General features: G+C 43.7%; 1 protein-coding gene across 1 annotated transcript in view; it reads left to right on the top strand.

The window, feature by feature from the left end:
- macrod2 (mono-ADP ribosylhydrolase 2) overlaps positions 1 to 20,482 on the top strand; it is a 417,061-nt gene that overhangs the window by 129,290 nt on the left and 267,289 nt on the right. The window contains exon 4 of the mRNA XM_079229872.1: positions 4,132 to 4,161. Within this exon, the coding sequence (XP_079085998.1) occupies positions 4,132 to 4,161 (30 nt within the window). The remainder of the gene's footprint in view (positions 1 to 4,131; positions 4,162 to 20,482) is intronic.

The following is a 20,482-nucleotide window of genomic DNA, read 5'->3' as shown; positions in this document are numbered from 1 at the left end:
TATTTAAAGGGTTCAGTTAAGGTGGCAGGGACCAGAAGGTAGACAGTGAATCTGTTTACTGCCCTGAGGTTTTGTGGCTACGCACTAGCACTTCCCGTTTCACTGCATGATCTAGGGATCTGCTGACGACACCAAAAACACACAACCCAGATCCATGCCCCACTGCCCTCCGCATACACGGGACTCACACACTGAAGTGCACATGAGCCGTATTTATGAACGCTCTGCAAATATATGGACACGCTGAGACAAGAGGGTGGTTTCACCGTTCCTTTTCACTGTGTTTGTGTCCGTGCCGGCTTCCTGACGCAGTGCCACAATCCATAAACTGGGCCTGCACGCTCTGGCTAGAGTTCGGCTATCAATATGTTCTTGCTGTCAAAATACACGGGAGCGGCGCCACTGCATTGTCATTGGCTGAGGGATAAATGAGGTTGCTGTGGGGGTTAGGAGTTCAGAGGGCAGACGGGAAGTGGGTCCTCCCACAGTGACAGTTCGGGCATATGTTTGACGGGCAAGCCTAATGCTGTGGACCGGCGGTTCCTAATGACCTGCCATCTCCAGGCAGTCTGGGGAGGCCTTCCACCTAGATTTATGGCCCATGTTGTGGTTACTACTGGGACGACTCACAGCAGCACTCCTGACAAACGAAAAGTCACAGCCTACCACTTTGGTTTCACAATTTCTTCTCATTAACTGGGCCTATGCAAATCGTCAAGGCCTTTCTTACCTTCTACAATAAATACTCAGATCTTGTGAAAGGCCCACCTGCTGGTATTGAGATTAATTTCCTCACACACAGGCGCAAAACTTACGTGCTAGTTGGTCGTTGGCTAAAGTCTTTGCGTGTGTTCAAGTGCGTTCTTTTTGGCCAGGACACAGACGTGAGGCAGCGCAGGAGATGTGTCCTGTTCTGTCCTTGAAGGAAGAATTGATGAATTGATTCATGGAATTCTCAAGGGTGCACGCACCGGCGGACATCGAAGAGAGGATGGCGAAGTCAAAAACTCATTAAACATACATTCAAAGAGACAACTCCACATGCACGCACTCAGCCACTGTAGAAGGAACCGATAATGGTCTTCTGATGATACTAATTGTTGTCTCTCTTACTGCTTCCCTAAAGGCTGAAATGTGTTGATCCACCACAAGATAGCCAGGCTGAGCCCAGGGCAGGCTCAAGCAGCAAGGAGAGCTAGTTTATAATTAATACACACTCTATAAAATATGCATTATGGGGTGGATGTGGCCGAATATGGATTTCTGTTTTGATTTTCACTCAGGATAATTGAAGCACTTCTCAGGCAAGTCGCACTGAATAAGGCACAAGCTAATAGCCTTTGCTGCCGAGAGTGTAGAGCTGCTGCAGGTTAGCTTCTCTGCCAGCTGTTTCTTATTTGTCTCATGCTTAAAGACGGATTGTCAACGCAAGTCCCCAACCATTTTGGGATTTTAATGTCTCCCTTGATATGCATCGCTGTGGGCTGAGCTCACTGCCTCTGTAGGTTACAGATATGTTGTGTGCTTAAGCAGCACAGTGTGCTTTAAGATAAACTGCCAAAACACATTTCATGACATTTTGATCGTTAGAGGAGAGGAGGCAGGGAGAGGGGAAATGAAAAGGCATAAAGCAGGGTTTTTACCCCTCCCTACTTCCATATTTATCAAACCCACTGCGGAGATGAGATGGCTGTCGAGCGCGTCTCATCTCCCAGTGGGCTATTGCCGTGATCACACCAAGTCACATGTGGTTAGAAGGCATCTAACATCTCAAGCCCAAACTACCCCGTTCACTAGTACCACTACCCCACCACACACACACACACACACACGCGCGCGCACACACACACCAGAGTTGTGTCAGACTGATTAGCAACCACATCTCCAATCTCTGATTAGGTGTGGAGTAAATGAAGCGCCCCCCTCAGGTATGCATTTCCATAATGTCAGGTAATTAAACCCCAGTGTTTTAATAGCCCAGGAATAGGAAGACTCCCCAGGAGACTAGACAATGATGATAGACTTTGCTGAAGACTAGCACACTATTAGCTTGCCTTGAACTGGCACTGGAACTATTCTTTCCATTGTGCTGATAATTAATATACAACAATACGCTTAAAACATTAACATCATAAGAAAAGCTACACATATACGTCATACAGCAAGTTTCTCTGATAAAACCTTTACTTTTTTTTTACTACATGGACCTATGTTTTGGAAATGTGAACAGAAACTATTCCTTTCATGGAAATGCATGTTTGAGTTGCGTGCTTGTTGTTGTTGCTGATAGAATCCAGAGCTAAACAAAAGCTGGCGGAGCAAAAGTGTCTTTTTCATCACAGAAAAACCTGGAGAGGTGCTATTGTAAACACGACAGTGGATTGTTAGTACATGCCTGTTTGAGTTGCTGTTTCTTGTGTGTGTATGTTATGCTCATACTGTATGCACACACACACACACACACACACACACACACACACACACACACACACACACACACACACACACACACACACAGAGAGAGACAGTCACACAGTCACACGCACACACATAACAAAAGCCCTTTGATGAAACACATTCTGCAGTGGGAGAGCTTTCTTTGTCCATGTGCCCACTCATATGTGTGGTGCTCAGAGGAGAACAATGCCAAGCCATAATGGTGCCACAGAAAGGTGTGGAAACAGAGTGAACTCCAGAAGTCCCCTTCATTCACGTAATCAGGCAACACACACAAAAAAAAGAAAAAAAGAAACGGCCACAAGACTTGTGCGGCTGTCACTGGAGAGCGCTCCCTTATACCGCTTGTTCATTATCTGTTGCTGGTGCGCCAAAACGTTTTCCAGAAATAATAAGCTTTTAATGGGGTAGCGTTCCCCGCTGATGATAGCCAATGCTGTAGCTGGATCTGAAGATCATTAAAGGCATGTTGCAGTGTATGATTCTTCCAATGCCCGCTGGATGAACTGCACTTCAAACGCATCGGCTACCTACTCTCAGCAACACCCAAATTAACAGATGTACTTTAAATCCCCTCTAATCTTTCTCCTCTCATGTGCAACGGATGTCTCAAACTGACAGATTTTAATGATGCAATCTGCACGAATATAGCTGACGTTACCTTGTTTTGAACCAGTAAACTACGGTTGATGTCGGGGATTCGCAGAGACAACACAGGGCTCAGTAATACCATGAGCGTTTGTAAACTAAACTGTCTTAAAGCTGACAACAGAATAACAGTGAGCGAGGCTTTACTCTGAGGATGCTCTACATTTCTATGTCGCCTATGAGAACGGAGACTCACTCTTTGAGCGCACAAATCCTGAAAAAAAGCACTGACGAGGTATACTCTCTGCTTATGTCCAACGGTTTGCGTGACAAGTTCCTATAAAGAAACAACCCCACATTTTTCTGTTGAGCAACAGTAGATTCAACTGTCTCAAACTTCAAGCCACTGTTAATTACTTTTAATGAACCACATCTTTTTTATTGAGCAGTAACCTCTGTCGCGTTTCCAAGTAGAGTGCATTGGAATTAGCTAAGGACTGAATCGCACGTTTGTTGCCAATTTTAGTATTCAAAGAAAAACACTGACACACACACACACACACACACACACACACACACACACACACACACACACACACACACACACACACACACACACACACACACACACAATGATCACTTCTCTCTGTTGGAAATGTGATAAACACATTTTTGGATGAGATTCTTACCTTTGGGTGTCTGTTCTCGGATTATAAATCTTGTATTGCTAGGTACAGCTATTCAAACGTGTGATTTCAGGTTTAACTGAGAGTGCGACAAAAAAAATACAGTACATATCATAATCATTCAAGGCTCCTTCAGTTTTCTTTTTCTGTGAAATTATACTGAAGGTTTCATGAATCATTCTATTTCGTTGTCAATCTCGGGAAAGCTGTCAGTCGTACTTCAGTTCATTGGATATGTGCTTGACACATTTGATAATTAAGTTTCAGATCAAAAAGTTGTATTTGAAAAATCCCACAGGTGCAGCTAAACAGTCCAAACTTTCATGTCCAAAGATTGCTGACTGATCTATATTCGCTTTCTCTCTGAAGTTTACTGAGTAATTTTTTTCTCTCTTTTCAGCAAACTCCAGTCTTCTGGGAGGAGGGGGAGGTGAGTGAACACCTTTTTGTTTTTCTTTTTATCATCTCATTGCTTGTTCTGAAGGTAGTAAAGCAATTAAAGTTGCACTCATCCCATCTCATATGGCACATCTGTATTCTTCGGCAAGTCCATTGCATACTTAAGTGTCCATTTTGCTTTAAGTGTCTGTGTTAAATTTGAGGCCAAAACATTAGAGCGCAGTGCAGCCTTGCACTGTGCCACTCTGAGAGATGGTCATTACTTTAGCGGCCTGCCGAAGAACATTATCATCAAAGCAATGGAGGAAATATGAGGCAGCCGACCGTGGTGTGGGAATAATGGGTTGGGAACTGCCCAATCCAACTGTTCTTCTTTTCTCAAATTTGACTTTTACTGTGACATGATTGAAATAATCATTCTTCTGCACAGTAAGATGAGATTGGGCTAAAATGCACCCAGTTAGACGTGGGATGTTAATTTTTCTTCTGAAGGGGAATTTTTTTATGATATGCTGGAATAGTGTGACAATGAAATAAGGTCACTGCTTCAACTCTGTCTGTTTATCCATTTGTGTTGGGTGTCACTTTGAATCTGTCACCGTCCCCTGACCAGTTGCACAGGCTGATCCCAACCAGGACTTTAGACATTATTACAGTTCATGCGATCTGTAATCTATCTAACATGCCCATATCTATGACATGTTCTTATGTCGTGTGTTTTCGTGGGTCTCCATCACAATTACTATTTTAGGAGTTCATCTTAAATTTCTTTAACGCAACTAATAAACAAATAAGACTTCCAGATATTCCATGTTTTTCTACAGTGCCTGTGCACTCGTCCTGTATTTTTAGATTTTTGTAATCATAGAATAAAAAGTATATATTATGATACTGGTGACATTAATGTCTTACTGTACAGAATTATATTTGTCAACATGTTTCTCCAAATAACAGTCCTACTAAGAAAAAGTGGCTCACAGGACAACATGGTGCACTTCTTTCTGTTAATTAGTGTGATCTGAACACCTGGCATGAAATATGAGTCATCAGATGCGAGGGATGTGGATAAAGTAACACCAATTAGGCAGCATTGCTAGCTGCTTAGTGCGCATGGCATCCATCAGAGTGTACACAGAGCCTGTTGAAAGCTTATTCCCCCCATCGTGCAGCCTGGAGTGGCCCTCATCGCGTCGGATCCGCGGTTAAGATTGCAAACTTTCCAGCTGTTGCTGCGTAGCATTGTTACCAATCTGTATCAGCAACATGGAGACCCTCAGTGCACAGCCATCGAAACATATTCTGTGATTGAGATCAGAGGTTGCCAACTCGCGTCTCCATAACTAAGGCAAGCCCTGTAAAGCGGGTATACTGTCCTTCTGATTGGTGTCCGTCTCTGCTGCAGTCGACTTTCAGTTTTCGTCCGCCATGTACAGAGAACACAAGAGGCAATTTACTCTGCTCTTGTGTTTTCATTATTGCTATTTGGTGGCAAATCACCTTTTCACACTTCTGAGAATCTTGGAACATGCGGCCTGGTTGATTGATCCAGGTCAGTCCTCAACTAGTAATGGCCGTCAGGGTGTTACAGATTGCCCCGCTTGAACGCAGCAGCAGCCAAATGAAGTCGATTTTGAGGCTGTCAACATTGGAACGTGAGATCTCACATGTCATTTAATGTCATACTTTGCAAGAAAACATTTTGGTTGATTGTGACCTGCAGCTGTGCTTATTAACTCCAGAGGAATTCTAATTGTAGCTAGTGACATTTTTTGAGAGCAAAGCCTCCTTTCATTCTTAATTGACTTCCAGCGATGCTATTCCTGCCAAGTTACTGGCACAAGATACAAGGTCAAATCACTGTATGTAATGACCACGACAAGTCTATTTTATTATTTGTGCATTCTTTTGCAGCATGTTGTGGTTATTTTGGCCATGCTAAAAAAGAGTGAAGGTGATTAGAACCAGGGAGAGATTATCATTATCTATCTATCTATCTCGTTGAAAATGTTACTTTTCCCCCCAAAACAAAGCTCTCCGCTTTTTGTCTTTTATCTGCACAAGGCCAAGAGGGCTTTTATCTTCCAGTGTCTTTATCACTAGACGGTGGCTGCTAAACCTGCAAAACTGTTCTCTCTGTTCTCACCCTGGCCCTCCCTCCACCCCTATCTGTGGTTTGGCATGTGAAGACCTCCTGCCTTGGTGGCGGTGAGAATAGATGTGAAGTGGAGATGTGCTCCCATATAGGGCCGGCCTTATCTCCCAGCTGTCTTCTCGGGGCACTGCAGAGGGGCAGCGTCACAACAGGATGATCCATCATGTTGGCCTCACACACCTGAGCCATGTTTAGTTCGCGCAGTTCTAGAGGTGGGCCTCCCGCCAGTATGTGAAAACTGGACAAAGTCTTTACTTTATGGAAGAAAAGTTTAGTTTACCACCAACCACTCTCTTATATACCACTCCCTATATGTGGAGGCATCTTTTTGGAGAAAAGTGTGATAGTCACATTAAAGCAGACACTACTTTTTTTTTCTGAAAAGAGTGGAAATAAGTGAAAATACAGCACTGTATGAGATTTATCTGGTCCCCAAAAACAGATTATTATTTTCCTTCCATTAGTTAAGGATACAGAAAAAGTCTAGAGAATATCCTCATGCTCCATTAAATCCTTAGAAATCACTGATGGGAATTCTCTCTGGGTTGTATGTCTTCAGTATTATGTACACAATGGGGTTAACCAAAATAGCACTGTTATCTGCGTTAGACATGTTGGTCTCTCTGGGATTCCATACGTACATAGAGGGAAATAACAATGATCTCTGATAATAGCATGCTAAATGAGGCCTCTGTGAATAGAGGCTAATTATGAATAGTACCAGGTTGCTCGTGTGATGTGTGTCACACCATGGCTGGATGCTGGCACAGTCCCAAGAGAGTAGACCTAATGTAAACATCATGTTGTCTATCCCCCCCCCCCCTCCCCACACACACACAATTTGTCGCCTCTACACACACACACACACACACACACACACTGAGCCATGTAATGATACCACGAGGCCCCGTGTAGCCGAGAGAGAGAGGGAGCTCCATTTGCCTTTGATGTCTCCATCCAGCAGGGGAAATGGTCTGATTAGCATTCCAACCAGAACCGTTGCCCATTTAGCACCGGGCTTTAACTAGACCACCCAAACAAATCGTTCTTCTCAGGTTCGGCCTTCTCGTTTTGCTCCAGTCAAGCAACGGGACAGATGCATGGTTGTTTAATATGTCCTGACTCTGGCTAATTTGGCCACGGGCTGCTAACGCTTGCTGAACTCACCAGCCTTTGTCATTGCTTGCATAACATAGGCTGAAGTGCTGTTTCCCCTCCAGCTCTCCTCCCTCACAAGTTTTCCTAAACTGTGGTGTGAGTCATAGCAAGTACCCAACACATTCTAATGTATGAGCTTAATTATGCTCGCTGTGATTGTGTCTGGCCACGGCGGTGCTCATATGGTGCTTTGCCCTCCTCTGTAACTGAAGATGGCATCGGATGCTGACTCGCAATAGCTCAACGAGGCAATGCTAAGTGGCTCTGCTGAGAAAATGATGTGTATACAAAAGCCTGTAAATGACTAATGGAATTAACAGAAGGAGTATAATGTCCAAGCTTTGGCCGCTGGGTGAAACATGAGAACTTCTGCTTTTAGTGCATTTTTCCGACCACAGAAGCAAAACATCAATATTATGGCTTCATACAATCAGCATTGAGATTTCAGCTGAGCTGAGATTTCAACAGGACAATAACCGCAGTACTGGTTTCTCCAAAAGCGTGCTCCAGCATGCTTTAGAAAAGAAAGAAAAGAAAATGTATCTAGTTTTGGACATGTTTGGATAATCCTTTATCAAGATTCCTAAGTGCTTCGGCGTGCTTATCTCTATCTGCATTCGTTATGCAAAGAGCTCTGTTTTCTTTTCCTGTCACCTCCAGGTGAACCATTATCCTCTGTCTGGGTGCTGCCCCAAGCTTGTTTATTGAGCAGATTGGAAGGGACAGGGGCATGGTGTTCTGTGCAAGGAGAGGAGTACAGGGTGAGATATAGGATGGTGTTGTGTGATGGCTTGGGTCAGATGGCCTTATGTCCCCGTCACACCCATATCAGCTCACTGGAAGCCCCAGAACACCCCTATATGATTAATCACTCAAATATGAAATATTATTCTCATAACTCATCGATTGCACACTATGCCTGACTGATGGTCTTTAGTTCACAGATGGTAGTACCAGCCATTAGCATAACTTATGACAGAGATAAGGTATTTCCCCGTGGAGTAGCCTAAATAATGTAAAATGATAAATTGAATGCAGAGATTCCTCAGTCGGCACGGTACCCTTGGGATTCACTTATCTCCTCATATTTAGCGGGCAGTTAGTTACACCCTGATCTAGGTCCTACTTGTATTTGTGCTGTAATGTTCCATGTGCTTTTTAAAGTGCGTTAGAGACGGCACTACTATTAATGTGTTTCTCTCCTCCACTGCGGGACTGGTCCTGCTGTTAGGACGTATTTCTGAGGTAAACTCACAGCATGAAGGCGTTTGTATTCTCTTTCTCTGTCTGTGGGATTTAAGTATGTTCAGTTTATCTACCTCTCATTTCGGTAGGGCAAGGCTTTGCATTGTACTCTTCATGCTTTCCTTTTCATAGCGCCATCCAAATATGGGAGTGCCCTCTTGCATTGGCTTGAGCCCCTGACATTTAAATAATAATAAAGAAATTAAAAAAACATATTGGAATTGGCCTCACTTTTCATGGGCAGAGAAGTAATTTCGTAAATTGCACTGACTTATTAAACTTATAAAACAACTTTACGCTCTACACATCCCAAGTGTAATGCACTTCTAAGTTATGCATTAACACTGCACTGTATGCTACCACTCAAGTGTTGCCTTGCCTTTATTAAATTTTACCCCAGTACACTGACTGTATAATATGCTAGACAAACTCAGAGACTCTGTAACTCCCATCTATGTATTGTTTGTACCAACATAGTTTATTCTATGTTTTATTTTATCTGTGTAGCAGTCTTTTTCCTTGTTAGCAGTTGGTGAGCTACATATGACTATTTACAGTTATGGCAAGTACACTGACATCTCAGTGGAAACATCATCGTCATTATATTGAAAAATGATCATGATGTACGAGATGTACTGTGCCCCCACACTGTCAGATAATTTCATCCAATTATTACAGATATGACGTAACTTAGAGGGCATTCTACTAAAATGATCAGGACAAGGTCATCGCGTGGACTGCAGTCTGCGGAACCTAAAAAGTAATGGAAATTGCATTTCAGCGTGATAGCTCTCTCTAATGCCATCTCTGTCTCCCCCCTGCCACTGCAGAGAACAGACCACGAACCCCCACCCCCCCTCCTTGTCCAATCAGCAATGATGGATGGACTAATTGATGCAGAATGATTGGGCCATTCATTTGAGCCTACAACAGTGGGTTCCATATTTAGGATTAGCATTGCATTATAATGGGAAGGGAAGAGGAACTGGTCATGGAGTCAAGGAAAACTAGAGGAAAAGAGGGTGATGAAGAGTTGTAGAAACAAAAGAAGGGAGAGAACAAGACACAGAGACATTACGAGCGATGGTAACAGGACTGGCCAGCGGTGTAATGTTAAGCTTATGAGACATAAAGTGTTCCTAGGCATTTATGGAGAGGTGTGTGTCTGCGAATAAGAGAAGGCGAGAGGGGCATTTCGCTGCCACGTGACCTGGTGTCCCTCTCTTAGCCCATGAATCATTCATCTTTGTCCCCACGTATAAATCAAGCTGCCGGGCCGGCGCCTGCGGCAGTCATGTCATTACCTAGTTGACGGCATCACTTGATCTCTGGCACTGCAGTGCGGGTGAGGAAAAGGGCCTAACTTTAAACGGCACATATCAGCATATCAAACTGTACGGAGCTTTCTGTGTCTAGCTGTGGTGTAGCAAGCTTTGTTGATCTAACCGGGACCATTCAGCACTGCACAGCACTGCACTGCTCAAAGAGACGTCTCTCCTCTGACACTCTCAGTTTGCTTTAAAAGTAAACTTTGAGGCTTTTAAAGCGGCTTTGCATCGCTGCTATGTGGGTGGTAGGCGCAAATGAACAATGCTCGGCCTTCCTCCGTGTTACTAGTGCTGAAAATTGACAAAGTGCCCCTTTAAATTAACTTGTTTCCTGAAAACCCCTCAAATGAGTATATTGGTGCCATGCTTTCAGAAAGAATATGCATAATATTGGATTTGAGCTTGTTGTTGATTTTACTTGACAGCTGAGTTTTCGCACTATAATTGAATGAATTTATGATGAGACATATTCTAAGTGTGTTGGATTTTTGAAAATTGATTACAATTGATTACACAGTCTTTGTTTCCAGGATGAATGTATTTTTTTTTTTATTAAACAATGCAGTTTTCAGCCTTTCTCGGCTTATAGTCGAGAGGCTGAGAGGAATATAAGGTTTTATCTTTGTGATTGAGAATTGCACCAGAGATTCTCAGTAACCTACCTTCCTATTTTCAATAAAATGGTCCCACTGCCTCCTGCCCCTGAGTGGTCATTAGAGTTGGAGGACTTCACTCCTCTCGGATCTCTCCTATCGTTTATTGAACCAAAGGACTGAGAAAGTTTGAGGCCTTATCAGTTTGAAATGCTAGTTCTTGCCAGCTGCAGCTCTAAACCTCGGGGCAGGAGCCAAGCCTCAAGGCAGCAGAGGCTAGGGAGTTTCATTTTGAACCGAAGCAGAGTGTTTCAAATTATCATAAAACTTTTGTATAAGCAATTTCCATTGATTTAAAAAAACATGGTATGTAAATTTTTGCATGCATTTTTTTCTCCTTTTTGCATATATGTGTATGTGTTTGTAAGGGAACAATACAAGCATACAATAAGCCACCTTGAATCATTTAGTTAAAAATAAATACATGCAATATTGTTGTTGGGTCCTCCCCTCAGGCTTGCTGCTGTAAACGTATTGCAGTTGCTGATTTTCCTTTGTGTTTGACCTCTACAGCCTCGCTCTTGCTGCATCTCTCACTCTCTTTCCCTCAGAGGAAACAAAGGTGGCCTTTGACTTCAGTCCCACACTGTATTGTACCACTTATCATATGTATATTTCAGCATAATTCACATGCGTTTGTACAACAAAGACTCTGCACCCCAGTTTTAGGAGCCATCTTATTCGTTTCTCCCCCTCTTTGTACATAACGTGAGAATACCACCACAGGGTTCGAGAAGGGGGCAAGGAAGTGTCAATTTAGTTCTCTTCCACACTGCATGCCCCCCCCCCCCACCTCCCTCACCAAACCTTCCTCTGTGCACCAGAATTTCTGGGTCAGTTGTTGAGATTTTAGACAACTCAAAGCATTACCAACCTCAATGTCAGAGCGCATTTGTGTCCTGCTCAGGCTTTGTTGTGGCTGTTTTGGGGTTAGATCCTGCACTCAGCCTGCCAATGTTCTTTTGCATGCATGTGTCTGTGTGTATTGCGTTTTATGTGTCTGCGTGACTGGACGTTTGCATGGCGTGTGTGCGTGTGTGTGTGCGTGTGTGTGTGTGTGTGTGTGTGTGTGCGTGTGCGTGTGCATGACTGCACACATTTGCTTGCGTGTTGGCATGTCCGTGTGTCTGTCTGAATATGCGTGTCTGAGTGTGCTTGTGTTTGAGTGAGATTCTTCTTCTGGGATAACTGGATGCTGAGCTGTCTTGTCAGTTGACTCAGTGGTCAGTTTTGGTCCGGTTGCCCTCAGCGATGCAGGATGGATTGATGAGATCTGACAGACGGGGACAGTTCTTAGCAGGGCACTACCCCCTCCCAAAGTCTCACCAATCACGGCAAGGCGACTACAAGGACATCACAAGAGGCTCAGAGAGCTTAGCCACATGCTCACGAATGATTCAGAGACAGTTGACACGCCAATATACCAATCATAAGAAACCCTGTTATTTTCAAAATGCTTGCAAGAATTTCTCCTGCGAGCAATCGGAGCAAAGTATATATTAGGAAGACAAGACTCTTCCAATAACAGACAGGTGGGACAAAAGATGGACCAAACATTCCACATTTAACAATCAGGTTTTCTTTTTTTTTAAATTTTATGTTCAGCCTGAATTGAGTACGAAGGCACAGTGAAATATGAAAAAGCTTAGTATCAAAGAGGTTATGGTTGTAGTTCAGTATCAAAACTAATGTTTCTGTTTGCTTTGTTTTGAAGTTTTATAGAAATTAATTCCTTCACTTATGGGTTCCTTCCACACCATGTACTCTGCGTATTTAAGTGGTGAAGGTAATTGAGGAACCAGTGGAGATCAGTTAAGGAAATTAGTAGAGCCATTAAATCAATAAGGCCCCAGCCCAGGCAGAATAACCACGTCTTAACAGCCCTTTAGTTTGGACAAACTAATAGTTTGACTCTTATTTTAATATGCACACTGTATGCAGGACATATAGACACAAGGGTGCTGGAGTTGATTACTGTGCTTTTTCGTATTAACAAGTACTTGAGTTGAGCCTGGGTAGGGATTGGTTCAGCACGGCACATGATTGTTCTCCTTTTGTGTCTTGCTGCAGTTTTTACACAAGACCAGAACACAATGGGAGGTAGCTCCACTGTCTACCGACACCAAATGGGTGTGTTAGCACATGTTTTGTTTAATCTTAGCAGTTAAATGTGCTATGTGCCATTCTGGTATGTTAACTATCGCTGGCTAATGGACCTTTACTTCGTGCCTGCCTCACTCAGCAAAGGTGCACGCTGAGGGCTTAAACAGTACATGCCGTAATTTCAATAACCACTGTGCATCACAAAAGATCTCAAGTACCTAATGTTTACGGTGGCGTTGGGGTGGTGTATAGATCTGAGGCTTGGTGACAGTTCACAGTCTTTGAACGAGCTGTGGGCATAGAGGAAGGATAACATTCACGTGAGCATCTCTAAAGAGCTGGTTTGTAGCCGATTAGTGGCCGTTTTTTTATACTCTGTGCAGAGACTGACCTGCGACGGTGGCCTTTTGCCAACTAGTAACAAACTGTCAAGCTTTCTGCATCTCTCATGGGGCAGCCTAGTTAGCTGCCTCTGACAGGCCGCTCGCCTACAAGTGAGGTTTCTGCCCAGGGAGGGCCGATCGAGCTCCAGAGGAAAGCTGTCATCTTTTTGTCAGACCACAGGGAAGAGGAGGAGTTTGTCTCTCCCTCTCTTCCGCTGTCTCTCTCTCACCAACTATTTATCTTTCTCTCTGTGTCAGCCGGTTCCCCTGGTGAAGATCTTCACTTTCTCACTGCCAGTGTTATGCTACTCTCAGCCTGGCTGTGCAGAATAAACAGGCGGGTGAAACGCCAAGTGTCCCCTAGGTGCTGTGCTCGTCGTTGCGTTAACCCCCTCACCGTTGCCTCCTGAGGGCCACAGCAGCCATCCCAGTATGCGAGCTTAGAGTGACACCGAGACAGCCAGCTGGACTGAAGTGAAAGGCGCTCCATGTTTCCTTCCTTAGGGAGAGATGAGCATTTATACCGCAGGGATGATGCCCACCACTCCACCTAATCCTCTTTTCTCAGACACTTCATTATCACCCTCACACTGCCGACACAGTATGTGTGTGCAGACAGATCTCTGAGGATAGCCACAGAAGCTTGTGTAAAGGTGGAGAGAGAAGGAGAGAGAGCGGAAGGAGTATTGAGGAAGAGGGGAAAAAAAGGTGAGGGGAAAAATGAGGGAAGTGGGATGAAGAATGATGGAGAGATACGCAAAGTAAAAAGTGTTGTGGAGGTGGAGAACAGATGTCAGACGTCGTGGGCGGTAGTGAGAGGAAAACAGTTCTCATTTCCTTTGCATAATCATGCTTTTTCACCACAGAAGCAATTAGCAGGCATAACTGCAAAGGAGTCAGGGGGAAACCAGTCCTTTCTCCATCAAACACCACACTTTACATATGAGATGTATATTTGACTAGCTTAGTTGTGAGCTAAGTTGTGAGCATGTCGCAAAGGGTGAAACATTATGTCAAAACATTGCCACTAAACCTGCCATCTATGTGTAGGATTCGGTGTATTTGAGAGGTTAGCTTTCGGTACCCACAAACCAATTAATATTGGTATGTGCGTTCCTTTCTGTGTCGGGCATGTGCAGAGGTGTGCAGAAGATTAATTTCTGAGTGGGAGAGTGCAGCAAAGCTATTTGAGCCCACTGAAACATGTTGGCTCTCTACTGTGAGACTCACATTAGCACATGCCATACTTGATGGAGGAGCATACTTAGCAGTAATAATGGGCATTATAGGGGGTGGTATCAAGACGTTATTTTCAGAAAGCTCTAATTAAGCTTTTTTCTGTGGCTTCGGCGCAGCACTGGCTGTCCAGAGTCATCGGGAATGCTTTCTAAGCCTCAGATAAACGCGCCGCTTGCCAATCAGTTTGTTCTGGGCCTCCCATGTGCAGGAAAAATAAACAAGTTCATCAAACAGTGTGAGACGGAGCTCCTCTCCACTGACTCTAGTCCTGGCCCTGATGAAACAGCAATAAGCTCAGTACCATTGGGAGCCATTGTGTTTACAGTCGGTGGGTGGATGGACTGCTGCTCACTAGGGGAGATTAGACCTTTGAGACCAGCTGGGACATTCCCACCACCAGCCAGCTCCACCTGTGAAATTGCAAACAAGACCCCGTCGCTTCCCCTCCACCTCCACGGCCGATCAACACCACACTGACACATTCCCAAACCTCGTCAGGCATCTGATTATTGGGGGTTGCTGAAACACAATAGATAGCTTGTATGCATGTGGCAGTGTGACTATGCTGGTGGTAGAGGCACGACGAGGCACACACAGCTGTAGTGCTGTTGTGTGATTGTATCTAAAGTGTGTGTGTTTGACCCCCCCCAAAAGGGTCACGCTTTGGGAGTGGTGAAGCAGAGGAGAGCAGTTTCTTCAGCAACTTTACCGCCTCCTCCTAAATTCCTCGTCGATTTTGCAAAATGTTGTATTGGAGTCTTCAAAATTCACTGGCAATACCCCAAAGATTAGGAACACATGCTATTTTCGACAGTCGCTGTTTTTCCAACACGGTGTTCTGCACGCTCCATGAAAAGGTGAGCTTGAAGGAAATACTGCAGGACACAGTGTGCATGTGAGCCTCAGCTGACGGCCCTGGAACGTGTCTCTCCCCCTCGATGGGCAGCGCAGAAAACCTCACCAAGCGTGACAAACAGAATGCCAAAACATGGATTGGGCCAAATGAGCTGTGAACGCAAACAAAGTAGCAAATTTGTTCCGTGGCGTTTTGGGGTGGACATGTGTCTCCTCAGCATGTTAAATACTGCACACAGTCTCACTGACAGACAGGCAGACAGTGAAACGGGAAGAATAATTAAGGAGAGGTAAAAGACAAGTTGGACAGATGGAAGGTAAAGAGAGAAAAACAATGCAGTAATGGACAATGCCAGCCCAAGGATGTGCATGGCAATCTTTGTAGTGCTTTGAATGCATTTGTGTGGGTATGCTATTTGTCTGGAGCCCACCTGAGATTTGTCATGCCTTATGGAACATTTTTGAAGCGTTAGCTCTGCCAGTGGAATGGTTGTTCTGTTTCCTCAGAACAACCCCCTGAGAATCTGCCTTTTTTTTCAAGTCTGTTTATAACTTAATTTTAACTCATGAGTGTCTAACTTATCCTTGGGTGTCTCTGTTTCTTTGTGCTCTCCGTGTTTTTCCTGGACCAGGCTGGATGCCCACGCTGTCTCTGCAATCCTGAGTCTGGTGCAGCTGTTAAATGTTTTATTTACTGAGCCTTGATGAGATAAGAGCTGAGTGTGTTGGGAATATCTGTCTGAGGACATCAGCATGCCTCTCTCTGTGTATGTGTGTGCATCTTTTAAGTGCTGATTGGTCATTTGGCATCCGTCCCCCAACACCTAAATGGACTCTGCGAGAAACTCAGGAACGTCATAAACAGCAGCAGCCGATATCAGGACTAGTCTGAAAGGAAGAAGAAAAAAAAACTAATAATACCAACTAAGTTGAATCGTTCCACTGGGCTATTCTACAAATGGATTTTAAAACTTTTAAGTGCGCTGCTGTTTAGCTAGGAGCTTCCCATTTTGTAGGGCTGGACTATTTTGTGTGTGTGTGTGTGTGTGTGTGTGTGTGTGTGTGTGTGTGTGTGTGTGTGTGTGTGTGTGTGTGTGTGTTGCATTGTTTTACTCCCTCACTTCCACCATGTGAGTAAGAGACAGACCAGTTAAGGAATCAAAAGGGCCAAACTGCATGGAAAATGAATCTGTGCTGGGTGGCTTGTTAATTCTCCGGCGTGCCTCCTGAGGTGAATCACTCTTGATGCGGATGCTGCCTTTGATCATTCACAAAGCATGTCGCAGCGAGGTCTGCACTGGCACCCAACAGATGGTCATTAAATCACGCGTTTTATTTTACTGCCGTTTTTACATTCCTGCGAGATCTGTGTGCTTTTATTGCTGCCATTTAGGACAGCTACCATGCTGATTAGAAACATGGAGAAGCTTTTTGTGAGTATGCCAAAAGACATGATGGGAAAACATTGCATAATTCTATCTCAACGCTCTTTCCCCTTTGCAAGCTTTCTTTTACTCTGAGCGCGCAGCGGCGGAGGTGTCAGATAGGATTAGCCTGTGAATTTTTATTGATCACCGGAGGTGCTCCAACTACTTTAGTAAGAGTTCTGAAAACATGTTTTTCCTTCAGCATGGGTAGAAATGTGTTTACGGTATACACTGAAGTAAGTAGTGAGCAGTGTAGTGTGGTCCCCTCTGAGGAGTGCCCCAGTTCCAGTTCCATCGAACCCTACAGAACCTAGTTCATCATCTGGGCAATAATGGCAGATTTCTCACCTCCAGTCAACTGTGCTCCTAAAGCTTGTTAATCTTAGTGTCACTCAGCTTCATGGAGACAGAAATGCCTAATTACCTTTGCATGACTGGCTACTGAGCAGAATAGGAAATCCACCTTAATGATATATCTGGTAAGCATTTAAATCACTGACCTCCGCCGGCTACCTCAGTAAGGCAAGAAACAAATGATCAAATCTCCTCAAGTTGATTATGGTTTGGGTCTTTAGGCATGGAAGTGGAAAGCTGGAGAGTGTGACAACGACATATATAGCAGATAATGAGAAAAATGTTGATACAGCAGGTGTAACAATGTGTGTACTATCAGCAAACTGAGGCAGTGTGTTTGAGGATTTTATAGGCTCAAACTTCCAATGGGTTTCTTCAACATGGCTGTTTATCTCAGCAAATATCCATGACTTGTTTTCATCTCTTCCTGAGGTTGACTGCAAAGCAGAACTCAGACGTCTATTCACTTTTAAGCTGTTTAAAATATTTTGCATGGCTGTTTGTATCCACAGTTTATAACCATATGTTTATATTCTTCTCATCTAAAGGCATGCATCCCTCCTTCATCCAGTGCCGGTTTGAATATGCATACATTTGCATCAAATGTAAATCTTTATTGCAGTTCAAACTGCTGCAAATTAAATGTTTTGAAGCAAAAACCCACACAAACTCCTACATGAAATCGTTTTGTTGTTATTTTGTAGCGAGTGTTGAGCTGCAATATATACCCTTTGCCGCTCCTTTCATATTAACGGGCTAGATGACGGACAAAGGCGCTGTATTATATTGGCATGGAGGCCAAAGTTCCTGACATGGCAATTTGCTTTCTTTTCTTTTGGGTGAGTGGTGACTATAGGCTGCTGTAGGCTCAAGCGGGTCCCCGTGTACTGCAGTGTGAAAGCGGCTTGGCTTTTTGCCTTTAGGGTCAATGCTCGGATCTCAAACACCGCGACTGATGAGCACTAATCTGGCCTCCTCGGCAAACACAAGCCTTTCTCTGTAACCTTCAAGCCGTGAAACACAATTTACAGAGGTGGCGGGGGGTCGAAGGGACTATGGTGTCAACAAGCGTACGGGGGAAGGGTCTCGCAGTGTACACAACACAAAGTCAGAGCATTTACATGCACTATTGCAATCAGATGATTCCCTTCTTTCAATGGTAACCTGATGAACAAAATGTCAACGTGAATGACGTATTGGATATATACCGCAAATAGATTATTGTTCCAGAAACTTTCTCATTTATGATGTTGTAGCTTGTGTTGATACTGCATTTCATTACAATATGTTGTAAGACATTTCTAATATTTAGCAGTAAAATACAATTCCATACATCTCCATTCACCATCACAAAAGCTGTATTTATTGCATTTTTTTTGTGAAGATAATATTCACATACGTATCGTGAGTGGATTTTGTTTTACCCGTGTCATAACAAATGCAAACAGAATCAGAAAGAGATGGACCAAATAGTGTCAGTTTAAATATGAGTAAGTAATGCGTCTAAACACTGTGAAGATGCTCTGTAATGAATCTCCATAGTTCAGCTTTTTTCTTTCTTTTTTTAAAATCTTTTTTTACAATACATCTGTGAATTAGATTCATAGATATGCACTTCAAAAACACGTTTAATTTAAATGCAACCGATTACGTGTTTGGAGAAGCACTAATTAAAGATACAACATTTTCATGTTCCAGGTTTTACAACTGTGGCGCCAGCAGATAATCTACAATGTGTCTGTTTTGTCTTTTTCACACTCACCATTTTGGTGAGGGATTTGTGTTAACTTCTTATTTGATATTCATGGGAAAGCCTGCACTTGCGTTTATCTGTTTGGAGCTGCACTCCCCTCATGCAGCTAATACTGAAGTTGATTAAAGAATTTAAATGGTCCATTTAACCCCTAATGCAGGCAAAGCCTACCTGTGTGATAGTACTATTACTTTGCAGTAATTCTTGCAGGCAGCAGATCGAAGTGATCCCCTCTCAGCCATCAGGAAGTTTTAGTGCTGCTTTGTGTGTGCTCAAAGCCCAGTTTAATAAAGCCAGCCAGTCACGAGCCGTTAAAGCAGAGAAGAACAATAAATAAACAGCCCCGCTCTGTCCTGCTCTACTCCTTCCCCCCGTTTCCTTCTTCACCACACCTCCTTCCAACCACATGGTGGATGTGCTCCATGCAGAGCGTCGAGCATCTCGTCATGACTCGCTCACAGGCAGGCACTGAACCCTCATTTTGGCTAACACAGCAGGGTGCTCACCCTTTAAGGGGGCTTGATTGTCTGCCTTGTAAAACAGATACAAAAACTATCATAATAAAAGAAAAATGTTTGCATCCAAAATGGCATGTAGGCATTGTTATGCATAAGCATGGTTAGTGGTAGGAATCTTTTATGAGACCGCCTCCCCAACACAGGCCATTGGCGAGGCAGATTGATGTTGAGCGGCCTGGCCGATGGAGATAGAGTTTATCTGCTGCAGCCTGGGATATGAAATCTAATCACATGAGTGCCAGGTGAGGAAGTGCAGCCACAGATGAGCCACTAACGCACACCATCACACTTGTATTCAACAAATGGCGAGGAATTTCTCTCTGCAGGGTTGAGACAGGCGATAAGACAGCCGCAGACAAGAACGCTCTCGCTCCACAGATCTGTCTTTCAGGGAGCGCAATGAGAAATGGAATGAAGAGAAAGCATGAGAGGGAGAAGGACTGAGAGAAGGTTAGCTATTGAAAATGTGAAAGAATTATCTGAAAAAAAGAGCTCAGCAGCCAAAAATAATGAATCTTCTTGACCTATTTTTTTTTGTGTTGCATTGTTGATTCTCCACTCTGTGATTGGAATTGTGACCTGATGATCTGTTTTCCTCTCCGCGCTCAGCCCATGGTCAGTGAATGGCTCCCAAAATCACCACACTGTAAGATAAGTGAGAGTTACGGGAACACTTTTCATTGTTGTATAATGGATTTTTATTTTACATGGTGCATCCTCCCAACACACACAAAGCCCCCTATACATATGCGTTAACCCACGGTTCACCCACAGCTCTGCACCACTGCAGCTGGCAGGGCTTTAGTCCTGTGCACTTCATGAGGTTTTAGTTCTCTTCAGTCTCTCAAGTACTAGTCGAGCCTACTCATATTATTTGAATCAAACAATGGAAAAGATCAAAGTTTTCCCATCATCTGCATATTATGCTACATTCTTATTTTAAATCCATGTCTTAATTTAGGTAATTTTGTAAGGTATAGCCATAGTTCTGCATATGGCCCAGTTGCCAGAACAACAAAATAAACGTTGGCATTGTACATTTCTGTAAATCACAGGATACGTTAAATGTCAACTTTTCTGAATAAGTTTCATACCAGCCTTGTAATACGCTTGCAGAAATGTACAATGACACATGGTTTATACTGTGAAACGATTGGTTTAGGCAACAATACTATTTTGTTAAG

This window comes from Taurulus bubalis (genome assembly GCF_910589615.1).
Source record: "Taurulus bubalis genome assembly, chromosome: 14".
Classification (NCBI taxonomy): Eukaryota; Metazoa; Chordata; class Actinopteri; order Perciformes; family Cottidae; genus Taurulus; species Taurulus bubalis.
This window is presented reverse-complemented; position numbering and strand designations above follow the sequence as displayed.